Here is a 25,740-nt window from a genome sequence, read left to right as displayed (position 1 = left end):
ACTTGTTAACTTTCAATTTTTACCATCTTAAATCTTAAATTTTCAATTAATAGTTGTGTAGAGATATTAGACATAAACTATATTAGCGTAAGTTTCAACTCGCGACATTCTACTTATTAAACAATTAAGAAACTATCCATAACCAACGGCACTAATTCAACTATCTCTTGTTCAACACTCTTGTTCAACACTTTTATTCTTCGTATTTTTTTCTTCACAATTTTCCGAAGTTGACCTCGACCCCGTCAACCGGAGCAGGATGTGAAAGATAAATTATATCTGCGTTTGGATTAATGAGCTCCCACCTTCATAAATTTACACATATACAAAAATAACATTAGATTGTAAGTAAAAGAATTTTACATATTTATGAAAGTGAAAAATCAAAAAAATTACTTGTATCCTATGGACAAATGATGAAGAAAAAGTGCAAATTGAAGTCTTGCAAGCATGTTTCCAGGGCATAGTCTTTGTCCAGCACCAAAAACTTGGTATGTTCCAGGCTTGGCTGGTTCCTAAGAATTTGTATGTAAAGAAAGAAGAAAAAAAATTAACTAGTATAAAAAAGATTGAAACTCAAATGAAGAATAGTCACTAAACATACATTCCATCTATCAGGATCAAAATGCATGGGATCTTTGAAGTTCTTTGGGTTTGTATGGAAATAGCGAAGGAAGAGAATTACTTTCCAACCTTTTGGTATTTTATAACCTACAAAAGAAATTGTGTTTTCAAGATAAAAAATATTAGTTGTAATGTTAGAAAAAATATATTCTAATATTAGTTGGGTTGAAAAAGATACTAATTAAAACTCTTAATGTAAACTAATAATAATAATAAGGATAATATCGTAAATAAATGTGAATACAAAAATGATTATTAGAATCTCACCCATGTAAATAGTGGTTAAACTTCTTTTTTTTTTCTCTCTCAAGATGCTTTCACTCTCAAGGAGAATTTTGTCTTTTTCTTTTTATCAATTTACTAAAAAAATTATTTATTATTCACGCATATGCTTCTTTTTCTTTCCTCTCTAAAAGAGGAAATCCATCAATCTTCCCCTTCTTATTTAGGTGGAGGACTCCATCAGTAAAGCAACACTTCTGCAAAACTGATACTTATCCTCAAGTAAAGATCTTGGTCATCATATCTAAGCAATTATCATCAGTATGAATTTTTTCAAGTTGTAATTGCTTGTAATCCAATATTTCTCATATCAAGTGACATCTCACATTCATATACTTTGACCTCGAGTGAAAGCTCACATTCTTGCTCAAGTGGATTGCATTTTGAATATCACAATGCACAACATAATTTTGTTGTTATTTCCCTAATTCATGCAAGAACTGCTTAATCGATAATTTTTTCTTCCAAAATTATGTTATTGCATTGAATTTCGTCTATGCACTACGCCAAAATTAAGCTGTAGCAGCGCAGCTACTAAAGCGCTTTTAGCAAAAAGCGCTCTCGTAGGGTTCGCTAAAAACAAAATTAATAAACAAAGGGAAAATGATGAAAAAAAGCGCTCTGGTAGGGGGGGGGGGTATGAGAGCGCTTTTAAAAAGCGCTCTGGTAGGGGGGGTGTATGAGAGCGCTTTTAAAAAGCGCTTTGGTAAGGGGGGGTATGAGAGCGCTTTTAAAAAGCGCTTTGGTAAGGGGGGTATATTAAAGCGCTTTTCAAAGCGCTGCTATAGGGGGGTTTAATGAGAGCGCTTTTTAGTCAAAAGCGCTGGTATAGACCAGGCTATGAGAGCGCTTTTCAGAAGCGCTTTAGTAGCCTTTATTACTAAAAGTTAAAAACAAAAACACGCTTCTCACCGGTTACTGTTTCTCACTTTCTCTCTTTCGTTTTCTGTTCACTGCAACCGAAAAACCCTCACTGTATCATCCTCCATCGCCCTTCCGTCCACCACCATCGGTGCCAGCCACCACCGTCGGCGTCCCTCCGTCAGTCGTTCTCTCCTCCGTCGGCGTCCCTCCGTCACTCGTTTTCTCCACCGCCGGTTAGTTTAGTTTAGTTTATATTTCCATTAGTTTATATTTTCATATTAAGATTGGGAATGATTTATGGGTTTAGTTTTAAGGGTTTCAACTAAGCATATTACATGTTTGATTAAATGTCTTTAGAGTGTATTGTCTTTAGAATGTTTTTCATTGAATATTTTCTTTTGTTCTGTTTTGTTGATGCTAACTCTAACTTATCCAAAGCTTTACTCTACAATGTGACTGTACAATCAAGAACATCCGATTCTAATCCTGTTATTGTTCATTGTATATACATGGTGAAAAACATTTCTCTATTATTTTGATAGATATAAGCCATCTTTTGCATTGTTGTGCTTGGAATACTCACTGTTGAATCTAGCCTGTGATTCTTGAAGGTTTTGTAGAATGTAAGGTAGCTAGCTATATATGGATTCATGCTGTTTCTAGCCTGAAGATTCTTGAAAGTAGAAAATAATTTTTTACCCAAATTCAACATTGAAGAAAAATTTCCTTGATTTGTGTGGCAGTATTTTACAGTTATAAAGCTGAATTAATACTTTGTTTTATCTACTTAACATTATATTTGTATCCAACAAGAATAAGGCTTGCTTGTTTTCATGACCATAATGGTAAGAATAAGCCTTTCATTTGGGTTTTTTCTGCTATTAAATTGATTAGGATTGTCATTTTTATAAAATATCTTATTTGGATTTTATTGCCTCATTTTCATTGTTGGTATAAATTTAGTCTTTTGGCTATGGTTGAGTTTACTTTCTTTCATCTTGAACTTGTTTGAAGTGAATTTTGAGAGCCAATTTATACGTATATCATGGCTGTCCGGGATGTTGGTTTAGGGATTTAGAACTTGTTTTGAACCCAATTTCTCATGGTACAATGTGACTTCTTGCATCTTGTTTCATTTTTGGTTTGAAAATTGTGTTAGTTTGTGAGTTTACTTGAATTTGAATGAATTTGACATAATGATACAATGCTGATTTTTTTAAGCTATGGATTATGACCTAATTTTTATATTCTTCAATTAAGTTTTTTATTTTATATTTTTTAGGAATATCTTTGCTAGATAGGGGTTACTTGTGAAGAGTGAAAGTTTGATCTCATTCAAGAAGTTGCTTTCTACTATACAGGTAATTAATTGCTTTCCATTGACACAATTTCTAGTGTTGTCAATGTTATAGATTTGTGACTTATTCTTTTTGTATTGATGCTCTTACATAAATATCTTGTAGTTTATGTTAGCATGCATTAGTTACATGAGTTTTGTTTGGTACAGTGGAGCATATATGCATTATTTATATAAATGTCTATTTATATGTAACTAGATACATGCAATTACTTCCTTCACTTTTATGATATTTGTATTTAACTGCATCGTGTGTGTGTGTGTGTTTAATTTCACAGTTACTTTGAAGTCTCTGGTTTCTACTTGTACAACGCCGATTCAAACCTACCATCTCCCACATCAAGTCTAACTCAGGTTACTATCCCTTTCTTCTTGCTTATAGTTTGTTATTTTCTGCTTATAGTTTATTGTTTATGGTTCTATTTAATATCAATTTAGTGTCTCTCAACCAATTTTTTGGTTTGTGGACTTATATTACCTTGAAACAAGGTAATGTCTTCTTTAAGAAATCGGGTATTCTGATTAGGTATTCTGATTAGGTATTCTGATTAGGTATTCTATTATGATGATAGCTATTTATTATCTTGACAGAATTCCTTAGTACCTGATAGAGAAACCAAGAAGCATTTGTTTAGCTTAATTAAGACATGGATAAGACATGGATGAATTCAAACCGATTGTCGAAAGAGTACGAGAAAGGGGTATGGGAATTCGTTGAGTTTGCGGTTGCGCACTCCAAAGACCCGCTTCGAATGTCGTGTCCTTGCTTGGGTTGCTGTTATGGGGGTAAGTTTGACGGGAATAAGTTGGCATCCCATTTACTACGGTTTGGAATTGATAGAAGTTATACATGTTGGACAATGCATGGTGAGAAAAGTAACGGGAATGCTGAGTCGAGTTGTAATAGGAAGTATGCTTCAAACGACGATTGCACAGACACATACGATTGCGATCGAGTCGAAGAGATTGCAGAAGCGCTTGAAGAAGATCTTGCGGATTGTCCCAAAATGTTTGAGAGGTTGGTAAGCGATGCAGAGAAACCGTTGTATGATGGTTGTTCAAAATTCACAAGATTGTCTGCGGTGTTAAAGTTGTACAACTTAAAGGCGGACAATGGATGGTCGGATAAAAGTTTCACAGAGTTATTAGCCCTTATGAAAGATATGCTACCAGAGGATAATGTTCTTCCCAATCGAACGTATGAAGCCAAAAAGATGTTGTCCTCTATTGGCATGAGCTATGATAAGATACATGCATGTCCAAACGAGTGCGTTTTGTTTCGAAACGAGTATGCAGCGTTGAATGAGTGTCCTAAATGTGGTGCCCCTCGATATAAGAAAAAGTTGTCTCCTGCTAAAGTCTTATGGTATTTTCCTATAATTCCGAGATTTAGATGCATGTATCATAGTGAGACCGATTCAAGACACTTGACTTGGCATGCAGATGAAAGAATTATTGATGGAAAGTTGCGACATCCGGAAGACTCACCACAATGGATGAAAGTTGATACTGATTATCCTGAATTTGGAAAAGAAGCAAGAAACCTTCGGTTGTCATTGTCTACTGATGGAATGAACCCGCATGGTATTCAAAGTATCTCGCATAGCACATGGCCTGTGATTCTTATGATCTATAACCTACCTCCGTGGCTATGTATGAAGCGTAAGTACATGATGTTATCTATGCTAATTTCTGGGCCTAAACAACCAAGGAATGACATAGACGTATACTTGGCACCCTTAATCGAAGATTTAAAGTTTTTGTGGGAGAACGGTGTGGAGGTTTACGATGGGTATAGGAAGGAAAGTTTCAACTTGAGGGCGATGTTGTTTGGAACAATTAATGATTTTCCAGCATACGGAAATCTATCCGGGTACAGCAATAAAGGTCAAAAGGCGTGTCCCGTTTGTGAAGATGAAACCGATACGACACGATTGGAGCTTTGTCAGAAGAATGTCTTTCTCGGCCATCGTAGATTCTTAAATTCTAATCATCACTACCGTGGGTGGAGAAAAGCATTCAACGGAAAGGCCGAACATGGTACAGCCCCGCCTTTTTTGTCAGGTGATCAAATTTTTGAAAAGGTGAAAGATGTGAGCACTCAGTTTGGCAAGCCTTTTGCACATTCACTTGTCAAGGGTGGGTGGAAGAAGAAGTCAATTTTTTTTGAACTTCCATATTGGAAGTCGTTGTACGTAAGACATTTCCTGGATGTTATGCATATTGAAAAAAATGTATTTGACAGCGTCATAGGTACGTTACTCAATATACAAGGAAAGTCTAAGGATGGCCTCAACATAAGGAAGGACATGGTAAACATGGGAATGAGAACTGAATTGGGACCCGTGACGAAAGGAAGACGAACATATCTGCCACCTGCTGTTTACACTCTATCTAGAAAGGAGAAGAAAACATTGTGTAAGTTCCTCAGTGAAGTTAAAGTTCCAGAAGGCTACTCTTCAGATATTAGAAGACTTGTGTCCATGAAAGACCTCAAGTTAAAGAGTTTGAAGACGCATGATTGCCATGTTATAATGGAACACTTTTTACCAATAGGTATACGTTCTATTCTGCCAGAAAAAGTAAGAAGCACAATAACTAAGCTGTGTTTCTTCTTCAGGTCAATTTGCAGTAAGGTGGTCGATCCCGCGATCTTACCAACATTGCAAAAAGAGATAGTTGTTACTTTATGTGATCTTGAAATGTATTTTCCTCCCTCGTTTTTTGACATAATGGTTCATCTAGTCGTTCATCTTGTGAAAGAGACACAATTGTGCGGACCATCTTATATGAGATGGATGTACCCTGCTGAACGTTATATGAAAATATTAAAAGGGTACGTGAAAAACAGAAGTCGACCGGAGGGTTGTATTGCCGAACGATACGTTGTTGAAGAAGCGGTTGAGTTTTGTACTGAATATCTGTCAAATGTTCAATCAATTGGACTCCCCAAATCTCATATTGTCGAAAAAAAAGAAGGAAAAAGGCTAATTGGAAATAAAGTTGTGACAGTATCAATGGTCGAACGGGATCAAGCGCACTTGTATGTTCTGCACAATGAGATTGAGGTTGAGCCGTATGTTGAAATGCACAAGGTTGTTCTCCGAGATTTAAATCCAAATAGAAATGAGAACTGGATAGTACGAGAGCACAATCGAAGTTTCATACCATGGTTTAGGGATCATATTTATTCAAAGTATCGTTCAGATCCTGCTTCAGTAACAGAAAGGTTGAGATGTTTAGCCTATGGTCCAAGTGTAATTGTGCTTTCTTATAGCGCATACGCAATTAATGGATACACATTTTATACCAAAGAACAGGATGATAAAAGTACTATGCAAAATAGTGGTGTTACCTTGGTAGTTGAAGCAATGCACATATCAAGTGCGAATGACTTAAATCCGAAATTTGCAAATTTGTCATATTTTGGGGTTATCGAGCGCATTTTGGTGTTTGATTACGCGAAGTTTCAGATTCCTGTATTTGGTTGCAAGTGGGTTGAAAATAATAGTGGCATACGAATGGATAAGTCAGGATTTTTGCAAGTGGATCTCAATAGGGTAGGGTACAAAGATGAGCCTTTCATTCTAGCCTCTCAAGCTAAACAAGTGTTCTATGTCAATGATCCGACAAGTACGAAATGGTCTATAGTGCTTTTATCTAACAAAATAGTTGATGAAAACATTGAAGATCAAGGTGATATTGGTGTTGGCATTGAATCTTGTACAAGAAACGATCAAAATGAGAATGAATCGTGTACTAGAAATGATCATAATGAGGGTATTTGGATCAATCCAACCGTCCGCATTGTTAAGAGACGCGTAGAACACAATCCTACCAAGAAAAGAAAGAGACGTTAGTGATAAAGGTAATAGTATACATATTCCGACAAATTTGCTTTATTCAATTTGTACCGATTGTTTTATTCAATAGTATAGTACTTATTCAATTTTGGTGCATATTCTCGTTTTGTACATAACTTTTGAACCATGTATCCGTTTGTTGACTTCTTTACATGTAACTATACTATTTTGACTATTCCGGAGCTGCTCATGCACTTATCTTTACATTTCGGGACTGCTTTTTTATCGGTTTTGCTTCTGCCCGTAATCAAAAGTCGGGCTTAGGGTCTGAATTTCGGAAAACCGACTTTATTTTTGAGTCCGTGGGGACGTTTTACCATAGCCATGTAAATTTCGTTCAATTCCGACAACTTTCTTTTTTGACGCTTATTTTGATTTGTACCGATTTCGTTTCCGATTTACTTGTACATGCATGGTTTGACTTCCATTTGACTTGTATAGATTGTTAGCTTATTAATAGTGTACTAATGTGCTTTAGTTTGTTTGATACAGGTTCAATGGCTCCGGATAGAGATGCTCCACCTGAAAACTCACAAGAAAACTCACAAGAAAACTCACAAGAAAGAGATGCTCAAGAAAGAGATGCCACGGATACAAATGCTCCACCTGATCCTGAAGCAAAAGAAGTTGCACGAGGCATCACCATTATGAAGGGAATCATTCGACATAGAGACCAAGGATTAGTATACCATTTGGATTGGAATTCTGATAAACAAGCAATTGGTCCAAATTCTGCAAAGTTGACAAGCTATATTGGTACACTTGTTCGTATGCATATTCCGGTCTCCATAGCTAAATGGAATCTGAAAAGCGAAGAGTTGGATGCGAAAAAAAAAGCGATTTGGGACGAGCTTCAGGTATATATCATATATGGTTAATTGTTGTTATTATCTTGACGATAAATTGTTTAAATTACTTATACTAACACACTATGCGTATGTTTTTTTGCAGAGGACTTTTGAGATACCAGATGATCGTAGACGATACATACTTAGTTTGGCCGGCAAAAGATATAGAGGGTGGAAAGCTTTTTTGACAAACACCTATCTTAAGGATAAAGATGGAAACTTTCTTGAAGAGGCACCGGGACGGCCAAAAAAGTATGAGATCTTCATTGATGAAAAAGATTGGGCTGAGTTTGTAAATCAAAGAGATGGAGATTTTCGGAAAAGGAGTGCCACGAATAGTGCGAGAGCATCCAAACCCGCGTATCCATACAAAAAAGGGCGTATGGGATATGCACGCTTAGAGGATAAACTTGTAAGTAAATAGAAATGCATTTTAATTAATTGTCTAAATGTGTTTTATTTGAGGATTTTATCATTTGTGTCAATGCATAGTTAGAGGAGTCTAAAAGTGAGGAAACTTCACTTCCTGAACATGTGTTGTGGAAGGAAGCTCGTGTGGGCAAGAATCGAGCCGTCGATCCCGATGTTCAGAGAGTTTATGCCGAATGTGTAAGTATAATACTGTGTCTTTAATTAAATCAAATTTTTTTAATATATAAATGATTTTTTATCTCCACTAATAATTATTGAAATGTAAATGAATTACATGAGACATTGTCGCAATCGGTGTCCACCGGTGAGGACCAGGATGATAGGAGCATACTTAGTAGAGCACTAGATGCTCCTGAGTATCCCGGTCGGGTGAGGGGTAAGGGTCATGGTGTGACTCCAACCTCTTTTTACAAGCATCCTAGGAGAAGAAATCCTTCAAATGAAGAAGTGTTGCAAAAGTTGGCGGAATTGCAAGCACAAGTCTCTGAATTGCAAAGAGATAAAGATATGTATATGAGAGAAAAGTGCAATACTGCATCGGTGAAAGAAACTAGTGATAAAGCTAGTTTCAACTGTCAAAGAAAGCTTCCCGAGGTAATTATAAATTTCTTTTCCTTACAAATTGTTCTATTTTATTAACGATAATGACTTTATATTTACTATTGGTTTAGGGCATTTCTTCTTGCCAACTATACTTATCGTCACCGTCTTATCGCCTAGTTGGCAAGGGAAAAGTGCACAATACTGTGGGAGATTTACTTCACCATAGACCGCTCCCGGATGGACACCTGAAAGTATCGGTGGATGTTGTATTAGATCATGATGCGGTGCTACCGGTACCTGACATGGTCTCAGAGACGACATTGCTGCGAGATGCAATAGGGTCATTTGTTGCATGGCCCTCGGAGCTCATTATCATTGGTGATGAGGTATATTCAAAATTATTATGAATCATTTAGTTTTCGAATGTCAATTTTGCACCGTTACGTTAATTATTTTTTACATTTTAATTTTAGACTGCTCCTACAAAACCCGCAATTAAGGGCAAAGGGATTTTACAGGAGGAGGAGTCTGTTGCATCACTAAAAGAGGTACATTTAAGGTGTTAATATATAATTTGAATGTAAAACTCCATGATTTTATATTTTATCGATCGTTATTTGATTTTTAGGCATCTGCTCGGGAGTCACAACAAGTGACACAGGTGGTTCGTAGCGTACCGCCTAAGGGTCCTCCGAAGCAAGCGGCAAAAATAGGTGGTGCTTTTTTTCCTCGATATCGGACGACGCTCGGAACACTTGTTGATATGTCCGATTTGAAGGAAGGTGCTCTCCGTCAAATCAATATGGAGGAAGGTATCTTTGGTGTTGAATTCATTTCACATATTGCAATAGATGACTTGGAAGAGATTTTTACACAAGAACAACTAGGCGTCGCTAATATGCACTCGTACATCCGGTAATATTCACCCTTCCGATATATTATTTAATTAGTCGAAAAATTTATTTACACATTATGTTTATTATGTTTTTCACTCATCCACTAATATGTTTATAATGTTTTTATTTAAGGTTGTTGCATGACAGAGTGTTGCGCGGGACTGCATTGTCAAACAGATTCCGTTTCGTGTCTTCCGCCCATTGCAGCGGAATGACACTTGATTCGGAACTGGAATCAGTTAGACAGCGCTTAGTCGATAGATTCATGTCATCCGGCAATACAGAAAGTCTGATTCTTTGGGCGTATAATACCCGACCAGTAGGGTTAGTTTCTCATTCTTGGTTCATTTAATCTTTGTTTCTTTTGCTTAGCAAAATTTTTATATAACCTATTGTTTTAATTTATAGAGCACACTGGTTGTTGCTTGCTATCAACCCGATAAGAGAAGTTGTATATTTTCTGAATTCGGTAGATGGTGAGTGGAGCAATTATCCGGCTATGAAGGAAATTATTGATTTGTAAGTGGGATCGTTCTAAATATTCTTGTATATTTATATATATAATTATTTGTGAGATTGATCTAAATATATGCTTTTATATTTTTGTTAGATCAATACAAGTGTTCTGAAGTCAACGAGACGCACAGGTATCCCGAACTAAATCAAACAACATTACTTGGATCAAAGTGCAGGTACATTATTTTTCACAATTTTGCTTATAATATTTATGCTACTTGATAAAACAAGACAACTATAAATTCTTATTTGTTTTCTATGTAGTGTCTGATACAGCGGAACAGTTCAGACTGCAGATACTTTGTTTTGAGGTTTATGAAAGAAATCCTTCAAATGAATCAATTAGAGATTCCAATCACGGTATGAATTTATAACTTAATTAGATAACTTCTTATAATTTATTACATTTAACTAAATCATTCATATTATGTTTTTATTCTGTAGTACTTTGACGAATTCCGTGCTGCTTCTTACCCGAAACTTAAGTTGGAAGAAATCAAAGAGGAATTGTGTCAATTTTATATTCATCAGCTATTCATGTAGTAGGATTTGTGTCGATTTGAAGAGAATATTATAGTACTCCAGAATATATGGTTACTAACTTTGTTCATATTGTTGCCAATTAATATTTGAAGTATAATATTGTTGATGTTAGAGATTTAGTTTGATTGACATAATGATGTATATATATAATTTTGGATATTATAATGGTGTTATATTAGTATATATATAGTCCTACCTATGGTTGAAAATATATCGTCGAAAATATATTACTGGTCGAAAGTATTACAGGTTGAAAATATATTACAGGTCGAAAATATTACAGGTTGAAAATATTACAGGTCGAAAATATTACAGGTCGATCTGGGAGGCTGAAATTATAGGCTGCACTTTAAAATATCTCATTTAGCAACGACAGCGCTTTTAAAAAGCGCTCTTAAAGGTCCCCCTACTAAAGCGCTTTGTTACAAAAAGCGCTACCAAAGATAAAAAAAAAAAGATAAAAAAAAAGCAACCTACCAAAGCGCTTTTGGAAAAGCGCTCTAGTAGGGGGGGGGGCTACCAGAGCGCTTTTTCCAGAAAAAGCGCTCTCATAGGGGGGTCTACCAGAGCGCTTTTAGAAGCGCTTTCGTAGCCTACGCCAGCGCTGGCTTTGGCAGCGCTTTAAAGCACTGTTAACGGCCAAAAAAAGCGCTTTTAAAGTCCTTCCGTGTTGTAGTGATGTGATAGACAAAGAAACTCACTTTTGTAGTTTCGACTGTCATGATACAACTCCCCTAGAAATTGTAATCAATAATCAATAAGTTGGTTTCCTATAATCAACATCTCACGCCATATCTGCGTTTGTGTAGCCAATTCGTTCAAGTTTTTGACTTCTAAAGCACAAACTCATTTTGGAAGTTCCTCTAAGATATCGCAAGACGCACTTCACAACATTCTGGCACTCATTTTCTAGATTGGCCAAGAATATGCTTACAACACCAACTATGTGTGTTATATATGCTTTTGTACATATCATTGCATACATTAAGCTTCCAACAACTGAGGCATATGACACATTCTTCATCTCCTACTTTTCAATTTTAATTGTAGGACTCTACTTTAAACTAAGACAAAAGTGAGTAGCAACTGACTTTGGCTTTTCCATGTGAAATCGCTCCAACACCTTCTCGATATATTTTTCTTGTTATAACCACAACTTGTGTTCCTTCCGATCACGATAGATGGACATGCCTAGAATATGCTTTGACTGTCTTAAGTATTTCATAGCAAAATACTTCTTCATTTCATTATATAACTTGTCGATCTTCTCACTATTTTGTCCTACAATCAACATATTGGCAACATACAAGAGTAGTATGATGAACTCACCATCATCAATTCTCTTCACAAACAAATAATTATCATAATTATTACTTTGGTATTCATGATCAATCATGAATAAATTAACTTCTTATACCATTGACGTGGATCTTTTTTAAGTCCATATAAACTATTTTTCAAATGACATACTATGTCTTCTTTTCCTTTGTCTTCAAATTCTTCTAACTGCTCCATATAAAATCTTCTTCTAAATATCCATGAAGAAATGCAGGTTTCACATATAGTTGTTCCACTTCTTGATTTAAACTTGACGTCGAACCAAGCACTACCTGAATCAGTGACATCTTTACCACGGGTGAAAAAATCTCTTCAAAGTCAATGCCTTTCTTTTAATTGAATCCTTTCACGACTAATCTTGCCACGTATATGGTTGTTACTTATTCTCCCCAGTCTTTAACTTGTACACCCATTTATTTTTGAGTTCTCTTTTACCTTTTGGTAAATAAACCAACTTATAATTCAAGTTCTCATGCAAGGATTTCATTTCTTCTTGCATGACCTTCAACCAGTCCCTTTTATGTTTATCCACCATAGCTTCTTCATAAGACTCAGGTTCTCCCCCCATCAACGAGTAACACAAATCCCGTTGCAGGATATTTTTATTTGCATGTTATGTATCCTGGATGACCTTCTTAATTGGTGTTATTGTTCTTCATCTTCATAGTCTCTAATTAAATCTTCATTATCATTTCCACTTATATTACCATATATTATTTCTTCAGTTGGACCATTATTAATTGAAGGTACTTTCCTTGGATAATGGCTTCCAAAGAGGCTTTTGACTTTGGGTGTCTTCGGGAGGCCGTGAAATGTCTGGAAAAAAGTTTTCCGAGCACCCTCCATGATGTGATGGATTCGTCTGGCAAAATTTTATACCAAGTCATGGCTCTTTTTCATAGGGTGGTCGGGAACAAGCGGCATTTAATGGCGCTGGGCACTCCTCTGTAGTCAAGAAGGGCGTCAATGTTCTCGATGTGCTCGTCTGGATCTGTGGTCCCGTCGTATGTCCCTAACGGAGGGGGTTTTTCGAGACTAGTTGGTAGGGGAGCATCTAGAATTGCCTGGGATAGAGGACCATGGCGCTCTTCCTCGTCGTCGCTGGCGGAGGGAGAAAAAGATCGACTATGGCTGCGCCTGCGTCGCCTCTGGTTGTCGTCGTGTTTACCCGGGGGTGATCTAGACCTCCTTCTTGGCCGGGGGGACTGCGAGCGATGACGGGAATGCTGATCGCTCGATCGTTTCTTGGAAGATGGATCCCCATTCTTCTTGGGGGAAGGGGACCGTGGACGTTTCTTGGTGACCCCTTCGCGTCGAGTACGGGTTTTGTGATCGGAGGAAGTTCTTGAACGACGCTTCTGTTCGAGGGCCCCGATTCGGCTACTTTGCTGTTGCAGGAGCGCGTTGGTCTGGGCAAGAGCAGCTAGAACAGCGTTTAGTCTCTGGTCCGAGGGAGTCTGCCCTTTTGAGGGGAAAAGGTTGCCCAGATTTTCTTCGTGGTTGTCTTTCCCGCTTGTATCTTCGAAGCGATGAGATTGATCATCTTGGAGATCTTTAGGGGAAGGGGATGCTGTGACACCGTCTCGAGGAATGGTGTTTCTAGATGGAGAAACGATGGAGATGTCGTTTTTCTTGAGAATTGCAGCGTCTAATGACGAGGGATCTTCGTTATTGCCGGCCATGAGTAATGATTTTGGTTAGAGCTTTTGTTCCTGGGTTCTTGCAAGATTCAAGAATGGATCAATAAGGTGCAAGAAAGAGGAACGGGGGAGCTAGAGTTCCCACAGACGGCGCCACTGATCTTACCGAGCAGATCAGATGACCAGCAACAATGAAGGCTTGAAGTTCGGGATGATGAAGATGGGAAAAAAGGGGTTGTACCTGCAAGGCACTCCGATGCCAAAGTAAGTATGTATTCCACAAGGTACAACAAAGTAATAGGGTTTAGTGGTAAGAAAAAGATTACCTTGCCCTCTGTGTGTAGAGGGCTATTTATAGGAGGTTTTAACGAGCGAATTGGACTCCTCCTTCTGGGGCGGATATTCAGGAGACGCGTGGACTGTTTGTTTACCAGGCACGAGGGGTCCTTGTGGTCGGTCACTTGGCCTGTTTGCCCAGTCTGGTCGGATGGAAACTAACACGCGGGTCCTGAATCGTATTGGGCCGAAGGCGGGAATGGCCCAATTTGACTGGATTGGGCCGGTCCAGAACAGGGTTCTTGACAAAATAAATGGCTCTAAAGAATCAGTTGATGATGAATAAGCAAATGTATCACTATTGGAAACTTTTATAAGACAACAAATATGAAAATGGTTTACAATAGAGTGTTTTATGATTTTTTTCATAGTATATTCCTTTCTTAAATTAATATATAAATAATTTATATATAGGTGAAAAGAAAAGAGATAAGTAGAATAGTAAATTTTTTAATAAATTTAAAACACGTACCTTTATAATCAACTTCCTTTACAGCTTTTCTGAAAACAAAACTCGCAACATTAGCCATTCTTATAACTTCTTCAACGACCTGTGTACAATTATTAATATATGTATACAGTTAATATAATTAATTAAGGTATATATATATATATATATATATATATATATATATATATATATATATATATATATATATATATATATATATATATATATATATATATATATATATGTATATATATAAGAGTTATATTTACTCCAAGAGTAAGTGTTGAACACTTACTCCAAATCTTAACCATTGATTTTCATTAATCTAACGGTTTTAATTGATCAATTAATCTAATTATTTTTGGAAATATTTTTCTATATAAAACTTTAATTAAAGTCGTTGGATTAATGATAATCAATGGTTATGATTTGGAGTAAGTGTTCAACACTTACTCTTGGAGTAAATATAACCCTCCTCATATATATATATATATATATATATATATATATATATATATATATATATATATATATATATATATATATATATATATATATATAAACACACACACACACACACACACATAAACACACACAACAAGTGAAAGACCTTATTTGTATATTTTAAATTTGAAACATCTTTAGCTGTAATATAATCCCCAGGACTCTCCTTTGTATAATTTGTATTCTCTTCCTACAATTGAAACAACAGTTATTATCACGATCTTGTTGTAAAACCACAATTTAAAGTTATGATTATAAGACACAAATTTGTTTATACCCTTAGCTTTTTGAGCACAATTGGATACTTTGCAAGAAGATAAATAGCCCACATAGATACAAGAGAAGTAGTGGCATATCCACCAATCACCAAAGAGATAATGTTATCTACAATTTCATTGTCACTCAATTTTCCATCATCATCTTCAATTTGCATAAACCCATCCATTAGATCAATTGTTTCCACCTTATCTTCATTCATTAATTTTCTCTTATCTAATTCCATGTAAAAAATGTCCTCTAGCTTTCTTCTACAATGAAGAGCATGGTGGTATGCAAAACCCCGAATATTAATTGGAAAGGCTCTCACTCCTTGAAGCAAGCCTTCACAAAGTTTATCCAAGGAATATTGTAAAAGGCCTGGCTCCTTGCTCATGAATAATTTTCCAATGATATCAAATGTCATCTTAATATTCAATATTGGTTAACTTTATTATCTTAAAAGTCCCAAATTAGTGTTTAGTGAAGATTTTCACATGATTATAAAAGAAAATAAAAAATTCACGGAAAATAATTTTACATCAATATCTAATGATGACCGTATATGCCATCAAATAAAAGAACTTTTTAATAGTTTTATGACATGGTATTAGGGGTGACAAAATAGGTCGGACAAGTCATGTATGTCTGTTTTTCTCGCATTTTTTTGTAGGTCAGATCAAGGTTTTAGCTTTGCACTTTTTAGCTTTTGCTAGTGCAGACATTAACATAAATCTTCCAACTTTTAGGCTTTAGGGATGCAGGACCCGCACCTCCCTATCCCTTATTTTTTACGGAGCGAGGCAAAGTTTTAGACTCAGAATCTCTATTAAGTCTTCCTTTCCCCTCCCTATTTTTTCTTCGTGTTTTTAGAGGGAAGTATTTATCAGATTGAACATGCTCATTTGCCACCCCTACATGGTGAAAACCTAAACATAACAAGTATGTCCTACTAAAATATGTTGAAAAATATTATACAACTAATTTTATTATATTTTACTGTAATTTGATATAATTCAAGACATTTATTTTATTTAAATGTTAAGATATAAATACCTTTTGGGTTTCAAATTTTGCTTTGATTTTACCCATTCTTGCCCAAGATCGTAGAGCAGCGAGTATGTGAGGCTGAACAAGAACAGCGATACTATTTAGGGCCTCAGGCCGATTAATAGTATTCGTAACAACATTGCGGAGGCGTGTATGAGCTTTTCCTTGGACAGACGACAATGAAGTTTGGCCCGTAAGTTCAAAAGTGGGCCATTCTGGTCTGAACTTGTCTTCTGAGAATAACACAAACTTATTTATAGGTGGAGTATATACTATGATGGATGGTGCTCCGAATAGGTGTGTTCTAAACATGCCTGCTCCATCCCCATATCTGTTTCATTATTTATCAAAAATCATGTGTCACAATGATAATGAATATAAGCAATATGAAATTCTATAACTATAATAACATTATGTTGGAAACGTTATGGATAAATTTGACACTAGATTGATAATGTCAGTGATGCATGTTTGATAAGGATTCTGAGTAATGATTTAAAGAATTTTACAGTTTCAATAATCAATTTGGATATCTATTCTAATTATGACATAAAAACCTTTAAACCTCTCTATTTTTTTAAAGTTTGTTGTGTAAATTGTTGCTTGGTGTGCAAGTAACAACTTATTATAACTATATAAAGATATATGTGAATTAATAATAATCACTTCTTCCCTCATGAATATAATCTCTATCTTTTCATTTAATACTCTCTCTTTTTTCTCAATCTTCTCTCTCATAACAAGTTATCCCTAAAAAATTAGTATCAAGATAAAAAACGATTCTAGCGATTCAAGTGATTGGAAGTAAGTTCAATCATAGTGGTGCAAAAGATGCGTGTGATATAGTAGAAACTAGTTTGCATTTCTTGAAGATGCAAGAGAAACACAAAGGAAAAATTTCAAAGAAAACAAGAAGAGATACTACAATGCATTATTCCTTATCCATCAATGTGTGGATTCAAAATTTTTTGAAAAGATATCTAGTGAAACTAGCTCCAAGGCCGTAAGGGACAAGTTGGAATAATACTATGGTCTTGTTGTCAAAGTCAAAAGGTGAAGTTGAAATCATTGATAAATCAACTTGATATGTTACTAATGAAGAATGATGAGAAAATAGGTGATTACTGATAACAATGAAACACATTATGTATTTGACTCGAATTGCACATGTTTCTTATAGTTTTTAGTATTATTTTCTTATGTTATGCTTGTTTTTATCTTACTTTCAGGTGCCATGATCATTTGGACCTCTCCTTGAACAAACGAAGCTAAAAGGCCAAGAAATCGAGTTTTTCAATGAAATTGTACTCATGGCGTTCAACTTGGCGGCCGCTTTAGGAGACGCCATGACGTGTCTTCCTTCACCAGGGGCACAACTGCTACGTTCCCACAACCTTCCCTTTTTTCAAAGGTGGCAGGCGCGGACCCCCCTCGGCGGCTGCCATCTTCACAAAATGCAATCCCGCCCAAAAGGAGTTGGAGGACACTCATGTAAAATCCTGCCTTGAGGTTCAATTATAAATACGAGTGCTCGTGTTCATTTGCTTCATCCAACTTAGTTCACAACACTAAGCCTATACTTACCATCTATAAAAGCAACAATTCGTCACATTGAGGGATTGTTGCACATTTAGTTGTTGATTAGGTTGGAGCACTTTTAATCTGGCCGCCATTTTCATTCCAGTCGAATTTACTTTCAGTTGTACAAGACTCAAGTCTTGGTTCGGAGCAGGTTTTTATATTTAAGTTTATTTTTACATTTTACTTATTATCTGTCTTGTTCTAAGTTTTAATTTATTTTCTTAATCGCTTTTATTGCTAATTTAATATGTTAAACTTTAACATGCTTATTTCCGTCTACATGTCTGGCTAAATTTTTAAAGGTTAGAATGTAAGGATCATCGTCACGATGATACTCCACACAATGTACCTGTAGAAATACTTTAGGGTCAGTTTTAACTTTTAACATAAGTTTTTTGTACTAATTTTTTTTGGATAAGATCGAAAACTGGCCAACCTTCAAAGTTAAACTTGGTTAGTTTTTGACTTTTCAAAAAGAGGGAAAGAATTTTGGCTAGTTACTTAGGAATCTTTAACACTTTTAGAAAATGATTTTGAAATTACTTTCGGACGCGTTTGTGGGTTTGAAATCCAGTTCACTGAGAGAAAGCCATGAACCTCTTTTAAGTTAAATATTTCAAGTTAAAACAAATTTCTACTAAGTCAATAATTCAATTTCTTAAAATTAGACTTACTACTTTAACGCGATAAGCACCTTTTATAAGTGACAATGAAAGACATTAATTAGAGAGTAAGTCTGGTTTTTAGTACACGAAAGCGACAAGTTCCCGTTTAGTTGATACTTTTTCAAAGAGTAGAAAATATTGCCCATAAGTAATTCTATTTAGAGACTAAAGGAGTATTGTCCGACTGTTTTGAATTACATTCGAGCCTGTTTCTCTTACTTGTATTTTCATACCTTCATACCTACTTTCTTTTTATGCACTCAAATATTGATTCGATTCGCCTTATATAAACACCTTAACAATAGAAATCGATAGATTTACATTTGGTCTTTGTGGGAACGATAATCTTTTGTATTACTCTGACGTGATTCGTATACTTGTGATTTACACCACATCAATTACATCTCAAGATTAAAAACTCGTATACACCAAATGAAGTAGTGTGGTGAATCTCTTAGATAATTGAAGATCATTAAAGAAATATTGAGAACCTTGCCTCCTTCAACTGATCACATAGTGGTGACCATAGAAGATAAAAATTATTTGTATAACATGAAGGTTGAGGACTTGTAGAGTAGACCTGAAGCTCATGAAATGAAGGTAGCAGAAACGGAAAGTGAGAGGCAAGATGAGTAAGCACTCTTGACAAAATTCAAGAAACATAAATCTACCAAGAAAAATGGAAGAATAACAAAGGCACGAATCAACGGAATAAAAAAAGGTTGAAGACAATCTTGAATGATCAAACAAAAATGGATGAGGGTTTTTCAAGAACCAATGCAAGATAAATAACTTTGATAAAAAGTAGGTGCAATGTTACAATTGTGAGAAGCGGACACATTATGTTGATGAAAATTCGCTAGACAAAGGAAAAATTCCAATATTGGCTAAGAAGAAGTCAAGATATCTTTAGAATACTCTGGCATAAACTCATATCCATTTATGCTAATGAATTAAATTGATATTGAGGTCTCAATTTCTCAAATTTGGCATCTTGATATTGGTTGTAGCAATCACATGAATGGAAAAAGCAGTGACTAATGATTTTGATGCAAGATACTAGTATAAAATAAGCTTAAAATAAATCCATATTAGCATAAGGCATGGGACATGTGGTCATACTAAGAAAATACGAGAAAACAACAATAATCAGAAATGTGTTGTTCGTCTTTGACATGCAATGTATCCTAATGAGTGTGGGACAATTGGTGAAAAAGGCTACTCAATAATCATCAATAATGATTGTTAGAAGCTATTTAACTCCAATAAGAGAGAGACCCTTAAGTATTGTTTGTCAAGAAACATAACTTTCAAGACATGTATTCAGACAACACATTTAAACTGTTTTGCTATGACAACACATGAATAAGAAGATGAGTTACGTGATAAAACGTATGGTCACTTAAACTACAAAATCTCGAGTCAACTAAATTCCAAAGGAATTGTGATATGAGTTCCTAAGATGCATATCTATGGAATTTAATGTACTATATGCTTGGCAGGGAAGCAAACTAGATTAACTTTAAGTTCTAGTTTTCCTATGAGAGTCAATAAGAGGTTAACTGTAGTTCACTTGGATATTTTTGGACTATTAAAAGTACCTAGCTATAGTGGTATCAAATATTAAAGACTCTGGGCTCCAATTTGAAACATACCTCTAATCAAAATTCGACAATTATCAGCTAAGCCCCTGATTCCTACACATTGACATTCAATTTTCCATTTCTCAATCAACCCCTCTGATAGAAGAAATTCATCCAATCGACTCATAACACTTCCATCCAGCTTAAACCATGTAAACTTGCTACCAGATAAGGGAACATCCACTAGATCCAAGATTTCTATGAATTCCCTAAATTCTAACATTTCTCCTCTATTAACTAAAGTACTTTGCTATTTTATATCATTCTCCTTCTTAATAGCATTTAAATCCATTCTTTTTGATAGGATTTCCACACCTGCAAATGTGGTATGACATGATATTCATGATGAACCATTATTGTTTTCTTCCCTCTATTTTCTTCCTTTTTGATCCCTAACCTCCATGCATTTAATCTCCTCCATATGCATGTTATCTTCTACCATTCCTTTTACTCTATACTTTAAAGCCTTTTTCCTAAATTTTGTATGATACTTCAACATTCTTCTACCACATCCGTATCTGAAGTTGAATCCTAACACAATGCAAACCCCCCCCCCCCCCCCCCCCCCCAAAAAAAGTTTATCCATTGAAGAATGTGATTTATTAGATAATGATGGAATTACGGTCTTTTTTATCTCATATGTTTTGGAGGTCAGAGAGATGATAAGTAGGATGGTCGGAATACATCTTGATCTCTATTCATTTCCAAGTTCTGAGAATTCATGACTCCTTTTACTTCGGGCTACCAATGTTAATGAATCATTATTTATCGGACCAAACTTAAAGGATTGAAAGCCCTGTCTGCTCTTTGCTTGTCGCATCCATTATTTTTCTGCATAAAGACCATGTTTTTAGATTTTTCCAAAATTGTGGACATACTTCCATTTTTCGACCTCCTAAAACCATTGCCTTAACTAGTCGCCTTCACTTTCCGTAAGCGCTGAGAGTTATCCCTCCTCCCTTTCTTCAAGCAAGCATATATTTGCTCCCAATGGTGTCACTTTGATCGCAAAGTAACCCTCCATGTTGAAGATGTCTTGAGTATTATAGTTTATGCATAGATTCTCCACTACTCCCACACAGGCTCTGTTGAACCTGAGCAACTCCTAATTATCCTTTAAGTGAGCAAAAGGTAGTGTTCCTGTCCGCTGGCGATTTGATCTAGTGTCCTTACTCTTATTTGGCCTTGGTTGTTATTATTCTTAAGCACATGAGCATATGTCTGTAATCAAAGATGATTGTAGTAACGATCGACGATGTTCATATTGGTGGTCGGTGTTACCCATAGTGATATTGACTAATGAACAAAGTGATCATAATGGTGGTTTCTAAGGTGATTAGATTGAAGATTATAGGCGTGTGTTTGTTTCAAGGTTACAAGAATTATTCCTGGGAATAAGACTATGGAATGCAAAATTCTCATGTTTGATTCAAGTTTTAAATAATTATTCCAAGAAAACTTTTGTTCCCAGGATTCTTATTTACACATGATTTTTCCATTCTTATTCCAAGACTTAATGGGTGGGAATATAACATTCCCATGAGAATAAATTCAACCTACTCTAACTTCCCACTATCACTCACATTTACTATTATTTTTTTATTTTTTTTATAGTTTTAAATTTAACAAATTTTATTATTATTCCTTGTAAACTAAATTCTTACCAAACACATAAATTGGAATAAAATTCCAAGGAATAACAATTCTAGATATACTATTCTAAAGAATAATTTTTGTAACCTTGAAACAAACACCTCTTAGGTGAATACGTTAGTGATTAGAAGTAGTTATTGTGGTGGTTGGTAGTGGTTAAAGTGATGATTAACTTGATCAAAATGATGATCAATAGGTGATAATGATAGTTGAAGTAGCGGTTGCGGACATAGATACCGACATCTTTGCATTAATAAAAAAATTAATTTTTCTTTTTGAATTTCTAAATTTTAATAAAAAATCTGTTTTAAAATTTAATAAAAAATTAAATCAACTTCATATTTTTCTAACAAATTTTACCTTCACAACTACTTGGAAAATTTTTACTTTTCAATATATGTTTATTTATTATATTAATAATGATATTGATTAATTATTTCAGTCAAATCTCATATTTTTAACAACAATAAAGTGATCTTGAAATGATTCTTATTTTTAGCATACTAAACAATTTTATAGACGTTTTTCCATATAAAAAATATGACAATTATTTATGATTAGATGGACTAAATTAGTAATTCATTGCAATTGAAAACTTACTTGCGTATTTTAGCATTAATGAAATCATCTGGACGTCGAACAATTTTGAAGTACCAAAGAAAAGTAATCATTTCTCCAATGAAAGGCAAACCCATATGACCTGGTGGCAACTTTGTTGAAGATTTTAAGCACTTGAATTTGAGAGAAATAACATACCAATATTCATTCCACCACCATAGCACAAACCCAATAACTACACCAAACAACCCTAAATATATTGCATCCATTATTCTCAACTTTTTTTCACTAGTTAAGATATTTGTGTGATGGTTATATTTATAATAGTACTCCTTTCTTTGTAGGTAAGATTCTTCATGGTTTATTCCTTCAACTTCTGTTTACTAGCCAACAAACGTTGAACCAACCTTAAGCCATGTCACACAAAAATAAGTGAAACAAATACATATCATTATTGTATGTTTTCAGTACATAATACAACGATGCCTTTTGATATTTTAAAACAAACCTTGCGGATTGAAAACTAGTAGGGTGGAACGGAATAGGTTAAGGTTAGAGGTTTCATTTTATTGTTTAGATATTTTAATACAAAACAAAAATGTTTCTTTCATTTGACTAAATCGAACGTTAGAAAATGGTTGGTAAATGATACAATGAAATGAAATAGATATCATTCTATTTTGCACTGTTTCATCTGATTTCAACTAATTCAGATGATAAAATTTTATTTCATTCTATATTGTATCACTTCATTCCATCGCATTCTACAAATCAAAACAATCAAAACAAAGTCTTAAGATTTTTTTAGTTAGATAAACAAATGTTTTATACTTTTTTTCCTCGATCATATTTTAGCTTTGAAATTCATTTTAATCTAATTTAAAAAGTATCATACTTGTCTTTTTAGATCTTCAAAACATACGATGTTAGTCATTTTTTGTCTAACTATCTACGAATTTAGCAGCTAATTTTTGAGTTTTTTCGTCAGAAATTAGATGAAAAAAGTTAACATAATATATTTTGAAGAGTTAAGAGACCAATATGATACTATTTTAATTTAAGAGACCAAAATGAGTCACGAGTCCAAAGAGTTTTGTATGTGATTTGTAACCCCTAATCCCTGTACAAGAATTATCTATATATACTAGTAAAAGCATAATTGTTTTTTAATATTGATGATCTGCATGTCCGACACGTATCCTTCTACGTGGTTTTCGGGTTGATGGTTGATTTCCACGTGTCTTCGATATTCAGACAATTTTGAATTGTAATTACTTGGAGTTTACCTTGGATTTCGGTAAACAACTACTAGTCTTCCAAAACTGATACTTTGGTTACTTACATGATCAAATAGATTGATTCTAGGACATATGTGTATAGCTTTTCTTTTAGGTTTCTTTATTGGTAAGTGTTTCGACACTAAAGATAAATTTAAAATGATGCAAAGATAGTGTATGAAAAGTAAATGCAGGAAAAAGTAACTTCGATTGGAATTAAAGGGAGGAAAAATAACATTAATGGAAGTAAATTGACTTTGAAATAAAGGATGGTGTTTCATACGTACACGTTCTCAGAAAACTTTTTTCTCAATAACACTTAGATAATTTGAGTGATTTTGAGTTTGGTACAATATTGAACACACGAAATCTAATTCCTAGGATCTCTATTTATACTACTTCGATAGTAACGGTAACGAACGATCTCTTCCAGAGAATGACACGATCTCGTCTGCATGCGCTTCGCCTTTCATAAGTCTCCAGATGTCTTTCCAAAGAACAAATAAGGCTAAGATACAGTTATCAGCATTATTTGGAATTTATTTTTGTCAAACTCCAAGTCCGAATCACTTCAAAAACTTTCTAAGTCCTAGTGAATACAACCTCGCCAGTATAACAACCTATTCGCCAGATCTTAGTCGAACTCATCAAGTTTCCCGTCGAAATTAACTTGTTCACCTAAAAAGTTCCCTTAAGTTTCACTAGGACATCTCACATCTTCTTGAGCATCGAAATTACATCCAACACTTGGTCGTATCTTCTTGTAAGTAGCTTAACTGTCGTAGACAAAGTTTTAAGCCAACCAACTTTTGAAAACATTCACCAAAATATGCTAAATCTCCAATCATGAGACAATAATGTAGACTTCAATTGAGATTGTCCGAATGAACAAACACGAGATTATGGTAAAGTGACTTCAAGTCTTGGTCGTGTTCTTTCTCAAAACGCACCCGTCCACATCAAAACCTAATGTTTCAGATCCATCTGCTCCAATTCAAGGTCGAACCTAGCTACCATTGCAAGAAGCATTCTAATGGATCTATGCTTCACAATAGTAGAGAATACGTCATCGAAGTCAACTCATTCCTTCTGAGTGAAGCCCCTTGCAACCGGTCTCACCTTGAACCTTTTCGAAATAACTCCTTCAATTCCTTCCTTTACTTTGAAAATCCATTTACAAATGAATAACCTGGCCCCTGTAAGTTTTTTGATCAACCTCTAGATGTGGTTATCATGAAGATATTTTATCTCATCATCCATGGCTTTCAGCCATTCCTTCTTATTTTGACTCCACATAGCTTCTTTGATCAACCAAATACTCTAAGTTTGTCGAGATTTAATGGATGACCTGACCAAACTTCTTCAGGCGTCTTCATTCCCAAGGCAGCTAAGGGTCCTTTATTCATTAGGTAGGTTGTTGTTACAACAACCACAACCCATAATACCTTTTCAACCCAACACTAGCAAACATGCACCTCACCCTTTCCAAGAAAGTTCAATTGAATCTTTCTACCAAGCCATTTTGCTAGGGTGTATCTACAGTAGTTTTGTGCTGTGCAATCTCAAACATAGCACAATAAAGTTAAATACGTCATTGCAAAACTCAAGGCCATTATATGTCCTTAACCTCTTGACCTTCCTTTTATTCTGAGTTTCCACTTGAGTTTTCCAACTTTTGAAGTTCCCAAAAGTTTCATCCATAGTTTTCTGAATGAACTAGCAATATACTCATTCGTCCGCACAAGTAAATTTAATTAATACAATATAAATTTTATTTAGATATACATATAAAATTGAAATGAGTTTTTTAATTATAAAATGAGTAATGATAATTGTTGCACCCCAATTTTTGACCTCTGAGATCCCATCATTTTCTAAGTGTTATGATCATTATTGTTATACCCCAAAATTTGCCTGCGTTTTTAAAAAAAAAAAGAGAAGTCAACAAACTTCTGTCTAAAAATTTGGAGTTTTATACAATCTTGGATTTTTATTTCATAAATATCCTGATTTTATGAATA

At 34.9% G+C, this 25,740-nt stretch overlaps 1 protein-coding gene and 1 long non-coding RNA gene across 2 annotated transcripts; one reads left to right on the top strand and one right to left on the bottom strand.

Annotated features, from left to right (window-relative positions):
* Window positions 1-214: 214 nt before the first annotated feature.
* On the bottom strand, window positions 215-22,711 carry LOC131636226 (ent-kaurenoic acid oxidase 2-like). Its single transcript, XM_058906866.1, has 8 exons — window positions 22,485-22,711; window positions 16,349-16,673; window positions 15,315-15,719; window positions 15,171-15,227; window positions 14,555-14,633; window positions 605-711; window positions 397-515; window positions 215-305 (listed from the first exon to the last, which is right to left on the bottom strand). The coding sequence occupies exons 1-8, from the start codon at window positions 22,709-22,711 to the stop codon at window positions 215-217; spliced, it is 1,410 nt and encodes a 469-aa protein (XP_058762849.1).
* On the top strand, window positions 10,525-10,874 carry LOC131636231 (uncharacterized). The gene is made up of 2 exons (XR_009293985.1): window positions 10,525-10,585; window positions 10,670-10,874. It is a non-coding gene; the product is annotated as an uncharacterized LOC131636231 (long non-coding RNA).
* Window positions 22,712-25,740: the final 3,029 nt, after the last annotated feature.

This window comes from Vicia villosa, unplaced genomic scaffold, assembly GCF_029867415.1.
Source record: "Vicia villosa cultivar HV-30 ecotype Madison, WI unplaced genomic scaffold, Vvil1.0 ctg.001670F_1_1, whole genome shotgun sequence".
NCBI lineage: Eukaryota > Viridiplantae > Streptophyta > Magnoliopsida > Fabales > Fabaceae > Vicia > Vicia villosa.
This window is presented reverse-complemented; position numbering and strand designations above follow the sequence as displayed.